The sequence below is a fragment of the Apteryx rowi genome, unplaced genomic scaffold (assembly GCF_003343035.1).
Source record: "Apteryx rowi isolate R43461 unplaced genomic scaffold, aptRow1 scaffold_594, whole genome shotgun sequence".
NCBI lineage: Eukaryota > Metazoa > Chordata > Aves > Apterygiformes > Apterygidae > Apteryx > Apteryx rowi.
In genome coordinates this window covers 456,616-482,555 of record NW_020450865.1, presented here as the reverse complement: position 1 = coordinate 482,555, position 25,940 = coordinate 456,616, and the positions used below count along the sequence as shown (strand labels likewise).

Sequence of the window (25,940 nt, the reverse complement as noted above, 5' to 3'; positions counted from 1 at the left end):
ACGAGGCAGAAGCTGCACAAATTATATCATTGACAATGCAATTGCTGAATCAAAGTCCCAGAATGCTGCTGCTATTGTGCCATTAGAAATGGCACCATTTATAGCAGATGGCATAAAAGTAACCCCTGAATGTCTGTGGCTATCTCAGGTCCTGAACCACCTTATTAACTAGAAAAGGCTATAATGATCCTGACCAGTTTGCTGAAATGTGTTTGTGATGCATTAACAAGGTACTGTTATTAGAACCAAAAGTTTCAGGAATAAGCATTCATTTGGCATACATTCCCAAACTGGGCTATCAGCAGGTCTGGGTTTCAGCAGGATGAATAAGTGAGTTGGGCACCATCAGGGCCCACTGGTTTTATCCAAAGAAGTAAGCACCTCTGGGATTCAGCACACATCTCCTAACTAAGCAAACTCAAAAATGTCTAAAAATTACTGGATATTGGTCAAAATACTAGCTATAGGGTGTGACAGATTGATCAGGCACCTTCCATATAATACCTGCAATATAAATAAGTTTAAAACAGGTAAGGGACGAGGTGAATTGAGATGTGTTATTGTCAAAAAGTGAAATTAGAGGAATATTCACTTTTAGCTACATTTTTGTCTAAACTTCCCTCGTTGTTTCTACTGGATTTTGCTTTGCTTCTGTCCTTCACTGTGGGACAGTGTGGTTATACACAATTAAACACATTTCCAGTTTGTACTCCTGAGACTGTGGCAGGTGTACTTCAATAGAAGGAGAAGACAGACCAGATGGATAGAAGGTGAGGTGCTGTCAGTCCTTTGGGATGGAAGATGCTACAGAAATGCACATGGATCTTATCATTTATAAAGGAAAATAATGTCCTGACATGCTGATGAAAGACTAACTCAGAAACCCCTAGTCTTTCCGAAATTAAAATCTGGGATGATTGATACGGGTGCACAGTCTAGCACTTCATCTTTTTAATTCTTCATTAGCTTTTTTTTTCTTTCCTTTTTTTTTTTTTTTAAGAAACCATACCAATGTAATACGAATAAGGAAAGTCACCTTCCTTAGAGCTTAGTGTCATTTTCCTCAAGCAATAGAAAAAAAAATGAAAATCCCATTTTTAAAAACACGAAAAGAGGAACAGTCTCTCTGAGATGGAAAAGATCTTCAACAGCCTCACAAAAAAAAAAAAAAAACAACCCTCTTTAAAACTGTCATTTACATGCTTAAAAATGAAGTCCTGCAAATCAGGCTGTTCAAAACCATATGCAGGTGCTGCATAGTTTTTACTCCAAGACCAACAGAAACTGCAATGACTCCAAAATTCAATAAACACCTAGCAAGGGAGCACTTGAGAAGGAGAGAGGGGCAGATAGAGATGAAGTCAAGCTAATTTGGAAGATGTGTTAAGAGAAGCATATTGAAAGACTATGAATACTGTTACAGCCATTCTGGGACTCCCAGTTCTGCATATTAGTAATAAAAGAAGGTACTGATGTGTAGATCAACATTTAAATCTTTAACATTTTTGGCAAAGTGCTGCTATTGGCTTTATCTTTAACTTCCCGTTTTYATGCTGTATCTATTTCACCTTCGCACGTTCTATTTTCTTACAGACCAAATGTTGAAAAAGTCATAGCAGTGCTAAACCCTTTGAGATCAATGAAACTTTTAACCTGAATTACAAAGCACAATATGAGTCTGTATCTGTGTGTTAATCTTTATGATCATATTCTCATGAGCAAAGCAACCACCTGTGTGAATTCCCTAAGCTCAGTGGTAAGCAGCTACTCACCTCACCAGTGCTAGCAGGTAAAAACGAATGAGTTGTGCGAATAGCTGCTCACCTGTCAGGTTTACAGTTTTGCCCTTTGTCTACGTATTACAGTAAAGATTTCCAGTCAGCTGGCTTGACATTCTTTACTAATTGACCATGAAAAGATACAGATAAAGGGCAGTATGCCCAGGAACGACCACTTGGAGCATAATGAATATTGACTGAAAGAGTATATTTTGGAATATTTGGAGCTTGCTTGGATTTTTCCATAAGCACTGAGACACACTCAGTGTTTGCCTTCCTGAGATCCCCACTTGCTTTACAGACATGACATCCAGCTGCAGCAGCGAAAGGAGCTCATTACACTGGCAGCTCTATAGACAAAGAACGGAAAAATTTGCCCCTGCCCCAAACCATACAGCGAATTCGGGGCTTCCACGGGTACACATTTTTAACTCAGTTTCAGAGACACAAACGGAACAAAGGAAATTAATCCTGTGTTGCTGAGGTCAATGTCCTGAAGTCTCAGGGGACAGAGGATGAGAAACGAGGGAGAAAAAAACCCGCTCTCACACCACTCTGTGCCCTGGAGGCCACGTGGCCCTGGCACGGCTCTGCTCAGCCAGGCAAACCTACGYGAAAGGCCCTTTTACTTGGTCTCTCAGGAACTTGCCCTTTCCACAGCAAGGTGTTTTCCCAGCAAAATGTTATCTGAGCTCCCCTGGGCACTCTTGTCAAGATCAACCCATAAGAGAGTTAATCACAGAAATTATGTGAGAGCTGCAGGGGAGGCTCATCCTTCCTCTCTTTTGTATTAACTTATAGATGTTATTATGTGAAATATTGTAATAGGAGAATGCATTATTTCCCCAGGAATATCTCAGGTGGAAAAGTAGAAGACAATATTGCTGAATTTAAGAAAAGTTGCCAGTTTTAAAATGGCCACTTGGAGGCTAAATAGCTACTCTTTGCCAAATGCAAAAGCATTGTGGCATACTACAAAAGAACAAACATGTGGCAAGGGCAAATTGTAATCATCACAGAATGGAATATTAAAAATAGAATCTTATTCTGTGGATTTCTATATTCCCCCTATGCCATGCATATTTTCCAGTCAGCAAGACACAGAACAAAATAAAAAATTAAGAAACAGCAGTTTATGTTTGCAACTATATGTAGGCAGCAGACTTAGACGTGTATGTGGGCCACAGACTTTTTTATTAGGATCCCACAAACACAAGGATGTGCACAGCTAGAGCCTTTTGTTTTCACCACCTTCTTGGTGATGCTGGGAACCTTTAGACAAATTTGCCAGCCCCTCACCTCCACCACACACACACACAACTATTTGCGTATTTTCTTCTCCTTGTGTGCTCTGCCTCACTTTCCATGCCTCTCATTTCCTTTCCAAGCTATTTTCTTCAGCTATCCCATTCTTACAAAATCAAATAGCAAACTTTCTTTGGGGTCTCTCTTGGCCTGTCTGCCCAGACATGGAGCAGGTTGGCTCAGTGGGCAGGAAGCAGGTTGAGGTTCTGCATCGTCCTCCGAAACACGCTGGGAGAAGTTTGACCAAGATTTCTTTGCCATATCTCAAACACGTTTTGTTACAGCTCTCAAAATCTTACTCATGTAAGGAGGCTCGTGCATTTTTTAAGCCTTAATCTGTCTCCCTTTTTGTGCCAGGCTGTAACAGCTGACATTTATATAAACTCTCCTTAATGCTAATCCCTGCTGACTGATCCAGCAGCATGTCGTGATGAGTAATGGATTCTGTACACTGACTTTGCTCGATTTTTCTCCCCTTCGCTCTCTCCAAGGGGAAGACGTGCACTGTGAGAGGAGGCTAGGCTGCCAGTGCCTAAAATGCCACTACAGCAGGCACTTGACAGCTTGGGCCCAGGATATTTAAAGATCATTTATAGCTCTGAGGTGAGGTGTTGGTTTCTGCTGGGAGGCTGTTGTCAAATCTGTTCCTCTGGCACGAGGCGTTTTCCACCATAAGGGCACAGCCTGCCTGTGCAAGACAGAGCTCTCCCAGAGGCCAGACTGCAAAGGTGGAACAAACTCCCACAGCAACTGAAAAATCATCCCTCACCTTGACATCCATTTTTAGGTCACGATTTTGTATGTCCTGTTTTTCATGAATACATTTCCTGAGGGTCTGTAGCCTAGTTCAGAATTTCCCAACTGTGCAGGTACAAGCTGTTTGACGGAAGCAGATGAAGAAAGCTGGAATGGCTGTTAAAGCATGTGTCTTTCTCCTTTCCCTTTCCTTTTCCCCCAGAGCTATCATTTTCAGAAACCCACCAGTAAACCAGAGTTTTCTATGACCGCTCTATGGCTACCAGTACTTTCCTCCTTTAAAATTTTATTTAAATGATGTGGTCATTTGTGGGAAAGAAAAAAAGAAAAAAAAAGAGGAGAAACAAAATTTTTTCATTACAAACCTATAATCTTTCTCCATTCTGAACTACATCCTTTCCTAGCAGTTTTTGAGTGTCTTATATGGAGGAGTGAGAGGGGGAAGAAAGGAACTATTTCCCACCTGGTGAGGCAGTATCCAATCATATCTCCCTTTCCCCCTTCCCTAAGATATACCTTTCTTCCCTCCAGCCTTTTTTCCTAGCAAATGTTTGCAAGCTGTTGAAAAAAAAACAGACTGCACATGCACACTTTTTTGTCTCTCCTTACAGATTACAACCTCAGAAGGGCTAAGATGAGATCCAAAAATGCACTTCAGTTCTCTGGAGCCAGCGGTGCCAGCAGGGAGCACTTGGGCACCTTCTGTATGTCAGTGACCAGGGACAGGATTTACAACACTGCTTCATAGATGCTTTACAGAGACTAAGTTTCATAGCACAAATATCACTTGCTAACTGTAGGTATCTTAGAGGCTGATGTGAGTATACACCACTTCTCTYATTTCTTCTGAGGTAGCAGAAATGATAGCAATATCTTTTGCATAATAGCCTACTCATAAGAACCCTTGCTTTGGAAATGAACATCAAATCTGCAAGTCCCTTTACCAGGAGGCTATAGGATAGGCTTCAGTATGGTGGGACAAAGTCCTTTTTCCCCTCAACTTCATGCCAGAACTGCACCAGCGTGCAAAAAAGATTCAAAGTTTCATTCAGCCAAAGAAAGGGAAATCCTGATGGAGATGCTGGCTGGGTAATCTGGAGACCAGGGTGCTTGTGGTGGAGAAGGAGACAGGTATTGTGCTCCCTGCTCTCCAGGATGCTTCTGAATTGTGAGGACTCTTTAAAATAACGTGTCTTCACGCTCTCTACAGCTCAGTGTTCAGGGCCACATCTTGGGAGATCCTGGGAACAATTTTGGGGTGAGGAGTGAATTGAGCCTAGGTTCCTGTTTTCTAGGCAAATGTTTTAAGCCCTGGACAATTGTACAGAAGATGAGTGCTACAGCCATCACCACCTTCCCACCATCCACAACGACAAGTTTAAGCCAGCCACTTTGTCACGAAGTCAAGGTGCCTCCCCCGGGGTCAACGCTATGCCCTATGCCCCAGGCAGGGAGAGGTGCTTATCTGAAGCTCCCCAAGCTAGAGCAGGGAATCAGATTTGTCCCTGACCTTGTGTTTTCCTATTAGGTATCTCTAGGTGACTCCTTGTTCAGCATGCAGGTGGCATGTGGGAGCTGGGGCACTTAACACAAGCTTCTATAGCCTGGTCTGGTCCCTAAATCTTACATGGATTAATTCAGTTTTTATCTGGTAATAAAAAGAAGCTTATTAAGAACCTTCTTGCTACATGCTTTGTAGCTCTGGTATTACAACTGCTGCAGGTCACATACCCAGAAATAAAGCTCTGGGGAGAAGAACAGGGACTGGGACAAGGAATTTGGGAGGCTTTAATCAGAAACATACTAGGACATGTACAAGAGGATACTCATTCTTTAAAGTTACACTCCATTACCTTTGGGTGTTTTAAATATGCATTTACTCATCAGGATTGATTTTTATATATATATATATATATATAAATCAAAATAAAACAATCCACTAGAATTACATCATATGAGCTGCACAACACTAAGACTATGACTGCTTTCACTTGGTTGTTTAACCACTCACAAGCACCATTCACTACCAGCAGGATTTTTGCATCTTCAAATCTCTGCAGGACTGTCAGCTGAGTGGAGGTGTTAACTTCCATCTTTGTGCTGGTGGCCTCTGACCAGGGGCTGTGAATGAGTGGAAATCAGAGATAAGCAAGACTTAGAATAATGAATTGTTTGTGGGAATCGCATACACATTATATTTGATACTTTAATATGCCAGGAGGTTTTTTGAGGCAACACATAACAAACAGGGATGAAGGGGGAAAGTTTTTCTTAAGGAATGCAGAGGTTTAGAAGTAACCTTTTAAATATCTACACCTAAATAAAGGCTCAGAACAATGATTTCCACTTTAAAATAGAACAAAGAAAATGTAGCACTGCTGTTGGAGACATCATGTTCAGCAAAGTATTTGTAGATAAGCTTATATTTAGGCATGGGCTAAGGTTTTGTTTATTCCTATTAGCTTCATCAAGCACTTAATATTTTGTTATGCAAGTACTTAACTGAGCAGACGCTTCTCTGATGGAGAAGGTGGAGAAGGGATTAGTTGCATTCTGCCGCTCCAGTACACAAACTAGGGGAGATTAAATGAAACTCAAAACAAAAAATAATGTGGTTCTTCATCCAGTGTATAGCAGACTTGTGGAGCTTCTTGCCAGAGGCCACTGTGACTGCATGAAGCTTACACCCAGAGGAGACAGAGCGAGCACTTGAATAGAGGTATATCATAGGTTACTAAATAGAGAGACCACAACAAGCTCTGGAAAACCCCTGAGCTAATAAATGGTCAGAGGCTGGGGGGAGTGTGGTATAGACCTACACTCGCCCTGTTCTAATTCTTCCCTTGGCACCTGCTTGCAGCCACTCTTGGAGACAAGAGTTTGGGCTGGATGAATCCTTCATATGACCTGGTGCAGCCACTCTTCAAGTGAACCATTCTGTGCAGGTATGACCTATGGGAAAACAATATTATTAGCCTCACATTAGAAATACAGGATCTAAGAACAGAGCTGTTAGTGATCAGTTCTCATTACTTTTCTCATTCACCACTTGACCATCCAAGTCAGATGTTCCCTGCCAGAACTCGACCGCTGAGAAGAGGTTCTTCTACTCCCTCCATTTCCCCTCCAATGCTGAAAATCAGAGCGCAGGACAAACCTAGTGCAGTCCTTTTACTGTGCAGCATTTAGAAACACCTCTCACTAGTGACAACATATTTCTAATAAAAAGATTGTCTCAAAAAGCATTTGTGTTGGGTTAACTGTTAAAAATCTGAGTCAACATTTTATGAAATTGAACAGCAGGACAGCTGTGAGCTCCATTCTGTCAGGGTCAGGTACATACTCACACCTACCACCCACTTCTAAGCAAATGAATGAAGTTGCTCTTGGCACACAGATCAGGCACTCTTCTGGCCTAGTCTTTGGCAACAGTCATGAACACTGGGTGAAGGAGTTGTATTATAGACCATTATCAAAATGAAATAATAACCAAAGTTAATCAGTGAACAGCTTCAACACATCTGTGCCAAAAAATAGGTAATGTAGGAGCTACATACGGAATAAAAGTAAAAACCAGCACAGATCCATTCACAGGAAACTGCTGCAGCTCTGGTATCTAGTATGTGGGTCCAAAGGGCACACCTCAAAATTTGATACTGCTGCCTGTGTGTTGAAGAGACCAAAAGATCATTCACAGCCATTGCAAGTAGCTGAGTGTTCTTCTGGACTTGTTCTCATCCCTGAAGGAGAAGGAAACCCATTAGGAAATTGCCTGACCAGTAACTGGAAGGGGGGAAAAAATCATTAGTTCAAATTATGTCTAGAAGGACTGATAGAAAAATCATGCAGACTTTTCAGGAGATAGACAACCAGGTAATGAGTATGACTCTGTCCGCTATGCTTTCTGCACATCTGTCAGAGGTGATCCAGAGCTGTGCAGAATCATTACACAGTTTTGTGCTTCTCCCTGCAACATTCTGGAACTGTAAAGGAAGAGATGAAAAGCAGGAGCTGTGGCACTGAAGTAGATATAATACAGCTCTGGTATTTTGCAAGTCTGGAACAAGCTGTTACTGAGATAGGGTAAGGAAGCCCATGGAGATAAAAAAGGTCACAAGGCAGAGAATTTTCCTCAAACCTTCTGTAGTATTTGAGTTTGTTTCACACAGCAGGAGAAGTAAGGGCAAAAAGCAAGCAGAAAAGTAGAACAAGAGTAAATGTGTACAGGTCGCAGAAAATCACATTCATGCATAACACAACAGAAACTGCTAAAAACTGCAGGCTTTCCCCAAGATGCTGCAGGACTCATTTGCGTTTCCTGCCATTATGTATCTGATACATACACATTCATTCTTTCAATTTGCAGTCCTGAAAACTCTGATATTTAGTAGGCCTTCTCTTCATTTTCTTTTTTTGCAGGCAGGTGTATGAACACAGGAACTTAGACAACTCTGCTGGTATTCACAATACAGTTTTCAGATACTGTATTGCAAATGAAGTGGGAGAACCGAGTTTCCATACCTATCATCACCCACTCCCTCAACAAATTAAGTGATTTCACTTTACAATCTTACACAGCTTGTTTGAATCACAGACTCATGTAACAAACAAGTGTCCTTACCCTTTTCTAAAGGCTTACAACTCATGGTATTTGCTGGGGGCATCCTGGTTGCAGCAATACACCAACTTAGAACTTGTCTCATCAAAAGTCAAGCTGGAGAATGCAGCGAAGTGCTTAGGCACTAAATGTAAAATCTTCAACTTGAAATCCCTGGGATTATTCTTGTAGTTAAATTTCCACAAGTGGTAAGTGCTTTGTTTAGATCAGTTTCTATCTAAAGGAGGTGTCCCTTGAGCAGAGCCTTTCTGAATGCGGAAGAAGCAGCAGCAGATCATCTGCCTGAATCCACTGCTAAAAAAGGGAACAAAATCTGTTGGTGTGCATAAGCATGTCTTCTGTTTGAATTTAATAACTTTTTCCAAATCATTTTTTCTCCTGTTTTCTCATATGAAAAGTAGATTAATAGCAGGTAAACATTCTGGTAACTACTGCATTTCTCATTAATGTTCATTTAACAGATTTTTTTAACAAAAAATTTAACACCATGAACTCTGGATTTTTACAGTAGCACAAGGACATGATAGTTACAGAAACAGCTTCAAACCCAGCTATTTTTGATATTTTCCTTTGCTATCTGAGCATATCTTTTAGTCTAGAATACAAGACAGTAGTTAAGTAAAGAGAAGATAACTACACATTCTAAGCTCAATAATACCCCAATAAACATGGATGATGATGGTTATTAAAAGCACAGAAATTACCCTAGAAATATATATCATTGATATAAATTTCTGCTTTTTTTTTTTAATCAGGATGCCATTGAAAGAGTTATAACATTATTGTTATTCAGTAAAGCAAAATAAGAACCATGTTCACAGCTAAAATAAAGTTATTGATTTCAGTTCCATAAGCAGAAATACATGAATAGCACAGGTCAGCATTTTCCAAAGTGTACTCAAGTCATGTTCCCAGCAATCAAGAGAGACCTAATCAAATTTTTTCCTCTCAAAAATAATGATCTTGGCTGGTTTTGTTAAATAGCTTGCCAAGTTTGCTGTTCCTGTGGATTTTGTTGTGCTTTTGATGATCATTAGGTTTTGAGATGTTTTTGTGTCTCACTGCAGCATTTTCTCAGTCATCCAGTCCCCATATTGTGTCTACCAACTGCTGAATGAGATTTTTTCAAAGCGCACAGTGTTTCAAAGTGCACAGAAATAACAGTGGTAACCTAGCTGCAGAGGTCACATTGCTCTCCCCCAGGCAGCAGATCCAGCTCACACCTCACCTCCAAGCCTTTCCCCAGGTTGTTGGCCATTTCACAGCCATTCTTGGACCACACGGCTCTGTCTGGGCTGCTTCACCTCCCTGTCCTCAGCCTACTTTGCAAGCCCTTGCTTTCTGCTCTCTTTCTTTCCATATGACCCAACACTGATGGAAGGCCAGCTGGCCACTCACTCTGTCCCATCTCGCTGCATTGCTCCTTTCTTCAAGTCACATTTTCTCCCATTCCTGCTTCTAAATCTTTCTCTGGTGCTCTAGCAGTTATCTAGTTCTCACCTTTCAAAATGTTTTGTAGTCCTTTCTGCATGAACACTACAGAAAAACACATTTATTTTACTGTACATATAATATAGCACCTACTAAAAGTTTTAATGGTTTTGGTTTGATTAAACTCTTCTTTTGATAAGGTCTTCTTTTCTTCTAATATTTAGGAAACGTAGAAGATGACAAAAACTCAGAGCAGCACTTTGCATTTTGGGTGCCCATAGCTGAGCATCTAAATTAAATAAATAAACCAAACTCAAAGCACATAAATTCTATTTTCAGCGGTGCTGAGGACACTCAATTATGATTGCTTTCTTTAAGCTTTGAAGAACACAGAGATCCTTGAGTGCAAATTGCCATATATAGCACCAAAAAAATTAGGAAAAGTCTGCCTGAAGATGATGGCATCTGGTCATGAATCCTTATTTCCAAGTGAATAAGATATCTCAGTTGGGAAGAATGCCAGATCAGAGTCCCAGTTCTTAGAACTAGACCATATGTTGCCTGTGCCTGCCATCACACTGCAAAACATCCCCCCTCCCCTCCCTCCAAGAAAGTTGGCAACATGGACAAGTAACTCCATATGAAATTTAAGATGATCATTTAGACCATATTAACATAGAGTTGCAAAGAACCTGAGATAGTATCTGCAGAAGTTCACACTGGCACCCACACAGTCATTGTGGGTGGAGACACCGAGAATAACAATTGTCCCATCCAGTCAATTGCTGACTGTAGACTGATTTAAGTATTATTAGCATCATTTTAAGAGACAGAATAACTCAGGTAAAGAGAGAGGAAATGATTTAATCCATTTCACCTGCAGAGTCAGTGACAGAACTGGGTGCAGGACCTGTCCTGTGTTTTCCAGGCCACCCACCTCCCGGTTGGATCCCACTGGGCCATCTAAAGCTTCTGCAAGATGGAGTTTAGCTCTCTCATTGGCTTACCTTGGACACCCACACAGTATTATTCCTCTGAATCTGGCCAGCTCTGCCAAACTTGGCGATGATCTGAGTGATGGCATTTAACAATTAACTAACTGGTGTCAAAGCCACTATTACTCACAATTAAAATTTTTCAGTTCTGGGGCTCTGCCTTTAAGCACAGGTGTTGCTTAGAAAAACATGCTAAGAGGCTATGCTTTTGCAGCAAGATATATCTTACACGTCTATCTGATGGTAAAGACTCCATAGAGACATATGTTTGTCTAGACTTCCATTTGGGGCTGTCATTTAAGCACATTTTAAGAGCTGTCCTTCCCATTACTTCTTCTAAAGCAAAGTCTCATTGATTCTATTTCAAAACACATCCTATATGCAAGGGACTTATTTGACTGCCAAACCACAGTGCACTGACAGCCATTTTTGTGCTCATAAAGCACCTCCTGCTAAAGTTCACTCCATGAGTTGGTTGCACAACAGAGGGTATAAAGCTGGTCTATGTTCTTGAGAACTTACCGCTCTATATTTCTTTCTTTATACCATTAAACATCGTAGCTGCTTTTTAAACCAGTTTGGTAGCACCCCTTTAACTCGTTAGTGAACTTTAAATAACAGCCATATTTTAATCTAACATATTGATTATCTTTTCAATTGAGTTGTGGTGTTTGCTATCTCACTCCAAAATACTTTTCCCTTTGGCATTAGCTATGATTATAATGTTTATTTATATATTTCTTCCTTTTTCCAAATACAATCCTTATACTCATTCCTTAATCTCTATGTTTATATATTTTATTGAATTTTCAGATTGGATTCATTTTCGGCATTTGATTTGTTGCAGTGACTTCAGGCTGGCTGCCCAATTCAAACATGGCTGCTTCTCTTGGATGGCAGCCTGACTGTTAATTATTTCCCTGCTGAAACTGCATTACCAGAAAACAAATTTTGTTATAATGGCATTAAGTAAAGACCACAGAAACCTGCCCAGCATTAGAAAATTTTTCTTGGCAGCTTTTTTATGCTTTTTCCTCACATCATCTAAATCAAGAATGAGATATTTAGTATTTTATCAGCTAATGAATAAACAGGCCTTCTATTTTGCTTGATGTAAATATAACAACATCAGCATTGAAGTAATTATCAAATCACAGACATTACCCTGCAGTCTTTGTAAATTCAATCCCAATTAAGACAATATGTTTAAGCACAAAAAGGCTGAGTAATAGAGTACTCAGGTTTATAATGTTACACTCCTCATTTTACTGGGTATAACAATTCTTATTTCTTTATCCTGAGACAAGTTTTGATATGTAAAAAAGGGTTAATAAAACACTCACTAGTTTATCTTTACAAATATGACAGTTTTTACCTACAAACCCTTCCTAAACTAGTCAAGACTGGAATGAAACATCTTGGGGCAAAAGACCTGAGCAAGAGGGAAAAATATCTAACTAAGAATGAACACCCTATAGGTGTAATGTTAGCATAACTGAAAGGCGAACATGTATTTTAGTTGCTTACGTCAGAACTAGGCAGTTATGCTAATATGTGGAAGTGTCACTGCCCTTGAAAAATTTGCTTTCCTTTGTTAATTTAGCAAGAAGGTTAGTTATGAAGTAATATGGTTTGACCTTGCTGCTGGTGATGTCATTGTTGTGTCACTGGCCATGAGAAAAAGGCTTAATTCCTTTATACTCCCACTGTTCAAAAGACTGCTTCCTTGGAACAGCCCCTTTCCCTTTAAGCTATATACATGTAGACAATAAAACACAAATTTATACAGTGGGATATTTTTAAAGAAATAACTGCAGAGACATTGATTTAACTCTGAGAATGTAAACATTCAGTGTTAGAGACAGTCATCTAAATCCTGTCCTCTGTTACATTAATCCAATTCCATTTTAGCTAATGGCAGCCTCATGTCCGTTATCCTTTAAGAGGTTAGGACTTGCTTGCCAAATATGGGCTTTCTTGGTAGTTATTACACTTCTAAAGATTTCTTCACAATTTCCCATTGCACAGTCCCAGTGTATTTTTTTTTAATGAATTATATTGAGTTTGGTTTCTTTTTTAAGTCTACCATTGATATGAAAACTCTCACTGCAATTTAATGAGGAAGAATAAAAAAAGAGGCAAGGTCATGAAGTTATGGCGTATTTCTTTGACTACTTCAAACCAAAATTTTCTTATCATTTGCAGACCAGTAAAGTCAGCATGTAATCTATAAACTAGAACTGAAAAAGTCCATCGCAGTATGTAATGGAGTAAGTCCAGCTTTTTGCCAGAAAGACTCTAATTCCTAACGTACATTTTCTGGTGTGTTGTGTATTCTTGTTTTAAACAGGAGTTTCATTACCTGTTCCTGCACAACCTATAGCTTAGCTTTTCCCTTTAGATATCTTTGCCCAAGGAGACTTGGCTGGCAGTCTCAAATTGTAATTCCAGCCCAGAGCAGAGGCAGCATTTTCTATATTGTTTTGTGCAGCACACGGAACTCAGTTCACAGGTATGAGATTTTTAAAAAACTGTTATATACTGTTATTACAACTGCAGTCCCAGCCACATCCAGAGCTCCACTGTGCTTGGTGCTGTGCAGACAGAAAGGGAACACTGAAAGCTTACAACCTACGCAACTAGGGCAGACAACAAGTGCCAAAGGGACCAAAAGCCAAAGTGTGAAATAACAAATACGGAGTAAGAGAAAAAAGTATCTACCAATCCTGCCAGCCAACCCAGTCTCCTTTCCACCAGACTGCACTGCCTACCTGAAAATCTCACTCAGGTGATTTTTATTAGCCACTTTCTGATGTCAAAAGGAAAAATACTCATGAAACCACACTGCTCAAATCCCAAGTCATCCCATACAGGTCTGTTTGTTACAAAATTATGCATAAGAGCTAAGAGTGCTTAGCATCTTCACGTGCGTAGCCCTGGGAAAAAATATATTTTATTGTTTGGCCTAATAATGACATTGAGATATTCTAAGTACCTGGAATTATAAATGGTCTCATTCTATTTAGCAAATTCTACTTTCTTCTTCAGTTTAACAAAGGTAAAAACCTGCTATAACAGGCAGGGAATACCACTATGCTCTTACTAACAGAAAACAATTTCCCCCAACTGATATGTTTCAATGATGTTATCAAAATATTTGCATTTAGTTCCCCTTAGTGGGTGCGTGTATTAATCTGGCTTCTTGGGTACACTTTAAAACAACTGCTACTGTTCACCTGTTTCTAATTCTCTCTATAGGCCTTATTCTGCTCTAAATATTTTAGGATTTTTATGACTAGACTAGCAAGGAAATATTCAAGTATATAAACTACAGAAATGTCCTCATCCTTCCCTCAAAATTGCATAAATAGTCTAGAATGTGGAAATAGCTAATGATCCAAGCAGCATAAGAAAATATTACAAATTAGAATTCTAATAGATAAGCTTTAGATGCAGGCTTATCATGTAATTATACAGTTGGAAAAAATGGAATATTTTTATATGGTTGCTTTTTCTAGCCTAGCCTCTTGCAATAATTTCTTTAGCATTTAAATTCCCGATGCTTTCTAGTTGCATCAGACAGGGCTTTGAATGAATGTTACTTGACAGGGTGGCCTTCAATGAGGAAGGCAAGAAGGTGGCAATGAGAAAAATATGTATACCAAAAATAGGTACAAAGGGACCACAAGCCATGGGAATTCTTTGCATTCTTTGCTAACACGTTGTTGGCAAGGTTTTTTTAATATATATTTCATCAGCTAATACAATCTGTATATGATAAAGCCCCCAGCAGCCTAGCAGACAAGAAAACTAAAATGACAATAAACAGTGAAGTAACAACCCTGTGTTAAGGCTCCCTTGGATTTGTGGCTTCTACAACATCTGAATTCCTGCCCTACAAGAGACGGAGCAACAGTCTGCTTCTGTTGCCAATAAGATCAGAATTAGCTGTTATGGCACAGCTGTACTTACTTAGTCATATACTTACTTAGTCAGGCCGTGTTACACGCTGCTCAGTCCCAAGAGCCCTGAAAAAGAAATATCGTTAGTGGTGAAACAACTACAATGTAAGGACCAAAACCAGAAGTACCTGTCCCAATATATATTACTAGTTGCCTTTGACAGAAAGGACCATCAGGAATGCTTTCAGACACATTTTAAACTTGGAGTTTCAAATATGTCTCAAAAAAAATGTAAAATTTATGTGAGTTCTACTTTCTTCTTACGCCATCCTCCTTGTCTCAGCGCTTGCTTTTTGAGGCACACTGTAGCACAAGCTTACCATTTTTGCTTTAAATTCAGTCAAAATGAAGTAACTCTYGGGTGCTCTTGAGAGTTCAGCTGTAACTGAACGCTCACCCAAGAGCCCAGCAGCCAGAGAGCAACACTGACACACTTCCTCTGGTTCGCATGTCCAACTAGGAGAAACAACCCCTTTTTTTGTTCTCTGGAGATACCAGAGGTGCTGTGTCCATTTTATACTCAAACATCTTTGCTGTGCCCTATTTTCCAAGATTTCCTTGGCAACAACCTGTCAAAACTGACACAGCATAGGAGACAAGAAATAAGACAGTTACTGTGGTAACTGGCTGGTCCCACCTCTACATACGAATATCAGTCATAGCACTTTTTGCTATTTGTGAAATTGGGAGGCAAAGACATAAGATAAAATGGACTGGTCTAATTGTCATGATGTTTTTATTTAATTGTGATCTTTCCTCATCCACTTTTTAAACAGGCAGCATTATTTCAAAGCAGAAAAGAGAAACAAAGCTACGATCAAAACCACACATTTCAAATAATTTAAATTAACATTCCTCCTTTTGAAGACAATTGAAGTGCAAGATAAATAAAACATTGTATTGTATAATGCTGGACATTCTCCATAAACAGCTCATATCTAACAGTTTCTCCATCAAGTGTTCAGATAAACAATATATATCAGTTGAACTACTCTGGCACTCACTGAATTTTTAGAGGAACAAGTTGTTTGGCTGAAAAAAGTGAGATTTCACTGAATAAACCTAAAGAAATTATTTTCTTAATGTTTATGCATCCTTAATCCTCAGTCCCCTCTGTTTCTTGGGGATTGCTTTCTCTCCCCTCTGTCTTGGCTCTGAACTACAGCAAATTGGTTTTATCTGAGCAGGGCTGGAAGCTGTTGGTGCCACTGCTTAGTTTAGCTAAGGGACTGAACAGCACTGTAAAATGTTAGAGATCATTTACCAAGCCAGCATTAGCCAGCTGAGGCTAAGCTCCTGAGAACCCCTCTATAGAGTTGCTCTTTTGTTCCTATAGAGTATATTTCTTCCATTCACCGTGGAGATAGCCTAGCATTAGCTTCACTTGGCTAAATCTAGCATCTATGAATATCCACACACTGCTTGCCCAAGAACGAGAGACTCTTGCTGTAGTGAAGAAATTTAGCCAGGTCAACAAAACAGAGATTGTGGCTCAGAATTTCAGCCTGGTTCTTGGTATTGCAACAAGAACTGTATCTAAAAGCTCATCAACCAGTTCTTCCTGTATATTTTGTTTTATTTTAGGGATTACCATTTAGATTGACACAGTACCTAGAGATCCCATTGGACAACACTGCATAGATCAGAAGAGCAAAATGTATCTTTGACTTAGAGACCTCACAGTCTAGGATAATGCAATAAAAAGTAGTTCTGCTTTGCAATAGAGTAAGTCTGCATAAACAGAACTGTTTCCTCTCTTCATGCCACATCCCAGCATAACTTCAATGTTATTAAAGAATATAGTTATAACTCATAATATTTAACATTACGGTAAACAAGAGAAAAATTTAGTTCACTACATAGACGTTCCGCTTGTGTTTAAGAAATAGAGTTGAAAAACCCATTTCCTTCTGATCTTTCTCATTAATACAATTTCTTTATAAAATCACTACAAAACACTTCAATAATGCACACTCTACCTGAAATACCTGAGCAGCTTTGACTATCAGCTCCCTCCTAACCTGAACGTTGATACAGTCAACCTTCGTATCTCTGTTTCGGGGAACACCTTCACTTTGTTGTCACTGCAGTATTGCCAGCTTTCATTATTTTATCTCAAGTCTTCTCTTATTTAGTGTCTACCCTAAAACCTCAGTTCCTATAGGCAAACAATTAAATGAGAATCTTTGTTTCCCCTTTACAGAGTCTCTGCCTCTCATACTTGCAGCAAAAGGCTTGAAAGCATGAATCATACCAGCTTAAAAAGGCAAACAAAAAAACACTCAGAGGCATTTCTTAGTAAAATTCTCAGGACATTTAAGACAAGCCTGTAATCTGAAGAGGTGAGACAGGAGTCTGACTCATGAATTCTAAATCCTTGGGGTTGACATGTAAGGATCCCTCTTCACTTCCGTTCCGCTCTTCTGCTTTTCTAGTTTTGAAGTTTGCATGAGGAATGAAGATGTCCAAATTTCTGGTAGAAATCATCTTCAGCACGAATCAGAGCTTCCTCATCTATGTAGACAGCTGGTCTCCTGGAAGCCACAAAGTACTGCACTTTCCGCAGACTCCATCCCAACACATACTTCAGCCAGCCACAGACAGCAGCTGTTGACCTGCCAACGCCAGCGTTGCAATGAATGTAGACAGTGTGTCCGTTCTCAAGTAGCCCATGCAAGATGCAGACAGCTTGGGGCAACACCTGTATTCTTCCTAAGATTAAAAACAAGACACATTCACTTGCATCTGAGGAAGTTACGTTCATGTTTGAGATTATATCTGTATAGCCTGATGCAGTCTGAAACACAATGGCAGGCAAAAAATTTATTAAAGCTAGTTTCTTTTCTTACAGTGGTAGGGAAATAGGACCTATGTAGGTCCATGTGTCTATGAAGACTTTCTGGTGAACCAGAAATTGAGTATCTTCCTAAGTAAGCTATGAAGAAAGTTTTCAAAAGAAACTGTGATTTTGAACGTGTGTATTTCCATACTTTTAAAGGGTTTGATTTTAAAATGTCTTAAGCATTGAATAGCCAGAGTCATTAATGTCTTTTAAAAACCTTCTGTATTTTACTTTTTTTTAATGACCTTCCATCCTAATGTTTGTTTCTTCTTGCATCATAAGTCCAGATGACACAAAATCCATAAAAAACAGCCAAGTCTTCTTCGAAAATACATTATGATTAACACTAAATGTGTGTGGTATATTCATTTTCACAGGACTGAGCTAAGGCAGCAAATTATATCAAACAGCACATCTTATATAGCACTAAAGTTAGAAAGTCAAAACCGAAATGTTTTTAGCCCTGGAGGTCTGTGAAGCTACCGAGGTACTGCCACCTTCCAGAACCTTATAATGAAGGTCAACAGTTTAGTAACAATGAGGGAGGGAGAATGGGAGAGTGTTTTCCTTTAGAGCTCAACATGGTTACTATTCGATTATCTATCAAGCATATGGTTAAACAACACAGAACAGGCTTTCACTTCCAAAGGGATGAATATACCTTGTTTCCAGATCTCTTTCTCCCTATTGCCCTGGGAATTGAAACTGCAAACATCAAAGCCTGACTTTTCCTCATGGCGCAGATGAGCATGGACGTTAAGCCCTTTCAAATCCCTGTTTTAAGGTTTCCTGTCTTCCCTGATGTCCTATCACTGTTATGACAGTTCTCTATTTGTGGCTGCAGTGTTTCACTCTATTGAAAGTATTCTAGTCTGCTGATAGGCTACTCACAAAAATAAGCATATTTTCTAATTTCCTGGTTGAAAACAAGATTTTGTAAGGGTTTTCGCTAAGCCGATGGAGGAATTAAAAAAGAATAATTTATGTTATAAAATAATGTGCTATGTGTATCCTAAATTAATTACAAGCCATTATATACATGACTATATAGAAATTCATCCAACTGGGATACTATTGAGAAGGAAAAATGGCTTTTTGGGGGAAGGGAATGGCAGAGACGGATATACAGTGCTGTCTCTCCATTTTAAGCCAACAAGGATGCCAAGTTATCTTGTTGTGCAAGCTTGCAGTCTTCCACCTACACAGCATATTTTCATTATACAGGCTGAATTCAAGCTGAAAGCAAAAACAATCAAGCAGCTATCAATGTCAGACGACTTTAAACTCAAATACATATCTGCTGCCAGCTAGGGAGTACTATCGATGGCCTCTCCACCTACAACAAGGTATACATAATTTGTTACAGACAACACTCAAAAATTACACCTTGTGCTCTAGCTATATTTTTACACAAAATTTACACAAAAAAAAGCAGCCAAGGAAAAGAGAGATTAGTAACTCAAAGGTTTTGCTACTGCTAATTTAGCTGCAAGATTGGTCTGAGCATTACCTTCAGTGCTCATGTCTGGGGTTGGCATCCAGACATAGGCAAGACCTTCCTCTTTATATAGTTTCATGAGGATTTCAGGGCTCATGGGTTCCGGGTAGCGGTTGCAACCCCAGGAATTCTGCACAATATCCCATTCGGTCTGGAAGTTCATTATAGCTGTAATACCCAGCTCGTGTTTTAGCTTGACAGTCACATGCTCCACCTGCCGAGGGCAACTTCCCAGCCAGATGTTTGGCAGAATTCTAGCATTGAGAAAACATTGTAGTGGATTTGATTAAAATATTTTAACAAAGAAACTGACAAATTAAGTGGTATTCCAGCTCAAAACCTGCTTAGCATCATCACACGAACACTGTTAAGCACACTCTTTTCATGTCATGCAATAAACAGCTTCTTATTTCATTACAGTTTGGTTGGTAATGTTGGATGCTGAGGATCAAATTCCTAACCTACCACAAGGAGCCAGATAGCCTGAGAAAAAGTTCAGAGCGTAATTAGTAGCACACGTCTCAAAGGCATCCATCATTAATCTTGAGTGGAAACTTACTAACATCACAGATTAGAATAAGAAAACTTTGAAGACTTACACGATTTGCACAAAAAAATAAAAGACCTAATCGATTCATGCAATCTAAAACCAAATTACTTTAGTAATAAGTCAAATGCATCGAATTCTTCCAGCTTTGTAGCTATCATTATAATGGGGAAAGCAGACAGAAAAAAACAGCTTACACCATCCTTCTGTGAGAAAATTCAAAAATGAATGAATGAATAATGAATGAATAACCTTCCTCATCTCTGGACATATTCAAAACTCACCTGGATGCGATCCTGTACAATGTGCTCTAGGTGACCCTGCTTGAGCAGGGGGGTTGGACTAGATGATCTCCTGAGGTCCCTTCCAACCTCAACCATTCTGTGATTCTGTGATTTTCCTCTGACCTTGTGGAGTTCAGTGGAAACCAAACACAGAATTACAATATATGTCCAGTTCCCTCAAGGCTTGAAGAACCAGAATTTTTGCCAGAAAACTTGAGATATGCTTAAGATGGAGCAACACCCATATTTCTGGTACTTATCCAAATCAAACCTCCAAGACTTCCATGTTTTGCCCAAGATTAATTATCATAAAAACCACTACATATCTCAGTGGACTTTAACATAAAAATAAACTGAAATATTAAGAGCATTTTTTCAAATGGGGATTTTTAATCTGCACATGGAATTAAGCTGGTGGTATCTAAAATGGATAATTTACATGCGCAAATTATTAGTGGTCTACTTAATTGGTCTTTTGTATGCATAAATGTCTATTTTGAACATGCAGTCCACAAACTAAACAAAACACGCACACACAAGAGTACATACAACTTTGCAAACATTATTCACTGCAAAAAAGTGAACCCAAACTACAATGAAAACAAGATCTTCAGAAATAAAATAAGTCTGTCATGCATTTCCTGTAATTTTTCCAATTTTAATCACAGGGACAAATGGGGGAACTTTTATTTTTATTGAGAAGCAGTTACTCATATAAACAGCCCTTAAATCATCAGGCAGCTACTTCCATTTGATAGGACTATCACAGTAATAAGTGCTTACTAGCATTTAATTAAGCTCTGCAATTGACAGTGATTAAATCCTGCTACATTACTACTGAAAGATTGCCATAAAGAAAAATTCACTCCAGGAATTACCTATTACCAATATTTACTGTATTTCAACTATATCCACAAAGAATGATGTATCAGCTACACAAACACAGTCTTTGGCCTTTAAAGCACCAGTTTCAGTGAGGCAAAGAACTTGATCTCGGTATACTGTAACCAGGTCCCAAACTGCTGGATCACAGAGTAAATAAAATCCTGATAATTTGAACAATGACACAGTGATTAGATATATGTTAAAATAATCATGTCAACCATGTAGCTATGAATGTGAGGTTGTTTGAAGAGATTTGATTTAATTTAAGTGTTTCACGTCCATGTCCTGGTCTAGATTATCACAAGTGTACTTCTCACTGTTAACAGAAAATGCTTTTATTCCTAAGCATTAAGCAAGCTTTAACTCTGGATCTCAAAAATTAAGATTTACACCTTAAAGTCATTTCCTCTGTCACTTTGCTTATATTCCTGAACATTGCCTTTCTAAAGGAGAGATGACATAGAAAGAAAGGAGCTCTAATACATAGGCTCTGAATTTTGTAAGCTACAAATTAAATTTGGTTCATTTATTAAGAAGTATCAATACTCAATCAACAGTGGCCTCCACAGCACTCTGAAGAAAAACAAATAAAGCACAACAGTTCTGTATTATCATTATGTTCAAGGCACAAGCCCACATGCTGGTACCGGAAGGGAGCTTCACAAAATTGCCCTGAACCTAGCATAACCAACTAGAAGATTCCCACTGATCAGAGGGGCCTACAATTAGCAAAGGCCCACTGCAGCAGCTCCTTCATTGCCCCACTTCCTCTTTGCTAGACCTACAGTAAATCAGCTCCTAATCTGGAAAAAAAAGAGAACTGTCAGGCTGCTTCCGCCATAGGAATCTGTTGCATTGGTGCAAGTTCAAGTGCCCTTCAGACTCCTGTGAGCGACTAGAGGTGAGCAGTGCCCACAGCACTTAATAACCACGAAAGAGAAATGACAACATCGCTGATACCTTGCAACAATACACGGATATTCTTTCAAGAAAAAGAACATTAGCATCCTTCCTTCAAAGGGTTTCCTGGAGACTCATACATATGTAATTCTCTTGATGTTTTGGGAAACATCTAATACACTAATACCGTGACAGGAGAGCAAAAGCGTGTATTCTAACATTTGACTGAATCAGGAGTGACTAAAGCATTCCTGAGATAAACAATATTCTAGGGAGTACTCCGGGTTACAAACAAAGCAATGCCTAACAATTTTCTCTCCAAAGATTATTTAGAGGGTGAACATCATGGCTGCACTATCTGTAAGATCACTGAGTTATACACCATTTATTTATTCTGTTTTTGTACCATAAAGGCTTTTGTCCATCATGAGACCTCCTGTATTTAGTGATAGTAATCACATTTAGTGAACAATTCGATGCATTTACCAAGTTTTTATCCCTGTATTTCCTGGTAAGTAATCAGGCTAGTGGCTGTATTCAGAGAATGACTAAAACTACAATTGTCATCTGCCTGTATTTAGGACAGACAATTCTTGTGAACTAGCTTCCTGATCAACTCCTAGGGTTTGGCCTTTGACAGGATCAAAATGGTGTCTTGATCTTTGACTTCAAGCTCATTCCTTACCTACCTGTAATGACTGCAGAGTCTTAATACTGCTGGACTAGGTTTAACAGCTCTTTCCCCAGGAAGAAATTCCATGCACAAAACAGTAGTGCAGAGCTGTCTTATTGGCCAATTTATTTAAAAGATCTGCGATAATTTTACTGTATTGTACCTATATTTCCATTTGGCTTTTTCTAGTTCATACCTTTACTTTGTCTTACATTAGAAGAAAAGGATCAGCGCAAATTCAAGTGCAGAAACTGATGAGAAGTTTAACAGCTATATTTTTTATGTTGATTTTGATAACTCTACTGCAGGCTTTATTGTGCTGAAGACTAGGAATCATATATATTAAATAAAGCTAGAAAGTGGTAAATTCAGTATTACATCTCTTTCTTACTTTAAAAATGTGATTTTTTGTTTTCTTTTTCCAATGCAATCTTGCTTCTTTAAGTTGCAAGTGTACTTCATCAGGTAACTAGATTTTGGCAAGGACAGTATTTGGCATGGGAAAGAGTCATGTAATACTGCTTTGAGCTGTCCAACAGCTGCTGCTTTCCAGCTCATATGCTTTTTTTTTTTTTCCAGCAGTAAATTAAGTGATCCTTACATACAGTTCAAAAAACATTCAGAAATTGTGTGTCACTGGTAAACCTATAATCTTTTCAGCATGTAACTCCTTCTGTATTCCCCAAATATAGGGGAATAAGATGTTGTTTCAATAAAATTCTACTCAGAATTCTGTTTTAACATAAAAACAGCACTTTTTCATCGTACATGTCAACTCCCTGTGTTACTACGGACAGTAAACTATGCTTGGTCTCAGAAGACCTGTGATCAGTTCAGTCACGGCAGTATAGCAATGAAAAAATCACCTAGAATAACATCAAAAATATTCAGCTAACTTGGGACATTGAATTTTGTATCCTTTCTAAAAGTCCTTTCTTTAAAGCTACTTTCTGCAAAGTTACTTTCAGCCCTGTGTTTCAGTTACCCGTCAGTAGCCTGGAGATAATATTTACCTACCTCAAGTGGACAGCTTGGGATTAAATGAGCAAATGAAGCTCAGATTCGTGGTAGCAAGGACTAAACATTTACCTACGTAGGTGTCTACTCTATTCACTCGACTTTCAGATCCCAGACTGAAGACTGACATGTTAAGAATCTGCCTTTTGACTTGTAAACTGAGAAAACCAACAACAATTTATCACTAACAGCGAATAAATATGGAACACTGAAATCACTTGTATGGTTATTTTCCAGCTGTCATCACAACTTAAATTATTTTTAATGATGCAGATATATATCACACTTGGCTACTTCCCCCAGGACTCTGCACAGCCTAGATTAAATTATAATAATTCACTGTGAATGTATCTGAAATAACAAATTCATTCCATTTAATCAATGCATATGCAAATAGTCTTCCCATCCATAAGAAGACAATGAGTCTGAGGCAATGAAAGATTAGCACTGATTTTTTTTTATGGTGCAGATTGTCATTTTTTTGCTAGAAGAAATATTCCTCAAAGAATGATACACTCTGCATTTCAATCTTAGACCTCCACATATAGTACAAAACAAACTCAGCAACTGTAGCATAAGGGATCTGATTCACAGCAAGGGTGACCTGCCTCAGAGGAAATTACCAAGTTACTGCATCTGGCTGTCTACTGCACCGCCATGACACAGATGTCTACACTGCCTCTTAAGCAGCTCCTGTATTACTTTTGCTCATAATGGTTTAAGGCAAACTGGCACCAATTTCAATTTTCCTGAGCTGTAAACAGGGATGACTCAGGTACTGTTTCAAGATCAGTTCAATCATCAGTGTAGCAGGAGCAGTCATCTTAAAAACTCTCCTAAAACCAGTCACCCCTTCTAAGGAGTCATCGTTCTTACAGAAAAGGGTTGGATTCAAGCCTTTGGGGAACACATTTCATTAGAACATCAATCAGACACAATATTTCAGAAGTCTATTTATCTCTACAGTTGTCAGCTTTAATCAAGAAAGAGGACTTTGCTAAACTAAGGTATTTTTCACTAGTTATTGGCAACAGAGTGATCCACCAACCACTCTATTTGTTTATTGATAATACTTTTGACCAAGGTCCAGTGTATTATTTTAAATGAAAAGTGATGGATTCATCTTTTAGAGCCAGCTCAAGACATAGCTTCATGTTAAAGCTTGCAATTCACTGCAGTTGGCTGCAAAACAGTCTTCCTTAGATCCCACTAAGAATCTGATGACAGAAAGATGAGTACTAATATATACATATAACAAGATAGAGCAATTTAGCTGAAACAACAAACAAAATAATTAAAAAGGCTGTGTCCTCCCTTAGGGCTTTTATTTCCTAAAGGTGTAGCATGCAACTACAGCTACATGTAACTTGCAGCAACACTTATTTTGCATTCCCAGAAGAGCAACATATATAATTCAGGCTGATTTATCCCTGGCATTTTGTGGTGCTTGTATGCATATGGAGTGTTTCTTGTACTGAAGAAGCACTATTACCCTGATGTGAGTATATGCAAGCAGCCGGAGGGGACTGTAGGCCTGAAGTATAACTCAGCACTGTGACTAGTGGAGACTACTTCAAACTGCAGTGCATTCCTATTTCTTCCCCTGATGACACTGAAATAGGAATTGGTTCAGAATTTTCTGATAAAGTGGTGTTTTGATGGAAAATGTTGATCTGTCTGAACCAAAATCTTGCAGTGAAAGATTGCACTGTTTTAGTTTTAACTAAATTTAAACTGGAAAAAAATTCTTAGCACAAAGACTAAATGTCTGATGAGAAATAAAGGGAGACGGGGGATGTCAGCAAAGAATTCCTACCTCTCTTTCCCCATCTTTCATTTGACACAAAAGAGACTTCCAAAAGTATTGATTTGGGCATATTTAGAAGGAGAATATAGGAAACCCCATCAGCTGTAGCTGGGATCCTCCTCTACCTTTTCTCTGCCCTCTGCCTTGTGACATGACACATTTTAAACAGCGATACCACCAGATTATGATGACCCACAACTATCATCCTGTATGTGCTCCTTCCTTTACCATTGACTTTTTTTTTTAACAACAAATCACAGAATCACAGAATYGCTGAGGTTGGAAGGGACCTCTGGAGATCATCTAGTCCAACTCCCCTGCTCAAGCAGGCTCACCTGGAGCACATTGCACAGGATTGTGTCCAGGCGTGTTTTGAATATCTCCAGAGAAGGAGACTCCRCAACCTCTCTGGGCAACCCGTTCCAGTGCTCTGTCACCCTCACAGTGAAAAAGTTTTTCCTCATGTTCAGATGGAAGCGTCTGCGTTTCAGTTTGTGCCCGTTGCCTCCTGTCCTGTTGCTCGGCACCACTGAAAAGAGTCTGGTCCCATCCTCTCGACACCCTCCCTTCAGATACTTGTACACTTTGATAAGATCTCCTCTCAGCCTTCTCTTCTCCAGGCTAAACAGGCCCAGCTCTCTC

At 39.1% G+C, this 25,940-nt stretch overlaps 1 protein-coding gene across 1 annotated transcript in view; it reads right to left on the bottom strand.

The window, feature by feature from the left end:
- Positions 1 to 15,562: 15,562 nt before the first annotated feature.
- EPM2A (EPM2A, laforin glucan phosphatase) overlaps positions 15,563 to 25,940 on the bottom strand; it is a 34,108-nt gene continuing 23,730 nt past the window's right edge. Inside the window, 2 exon segments of the mRNA XM_026082805.1 lie at positions 15,563 to 17,557; positions 19,198 to 19,439. Of these exon segments, the coding sequence (XP_025938590.1) occupies positions 17,277 to 17,557; positions 19,198 to 19,439 (523 nt within the window). The 3' untranslated portion in view covers positions 15,563 to 17,276.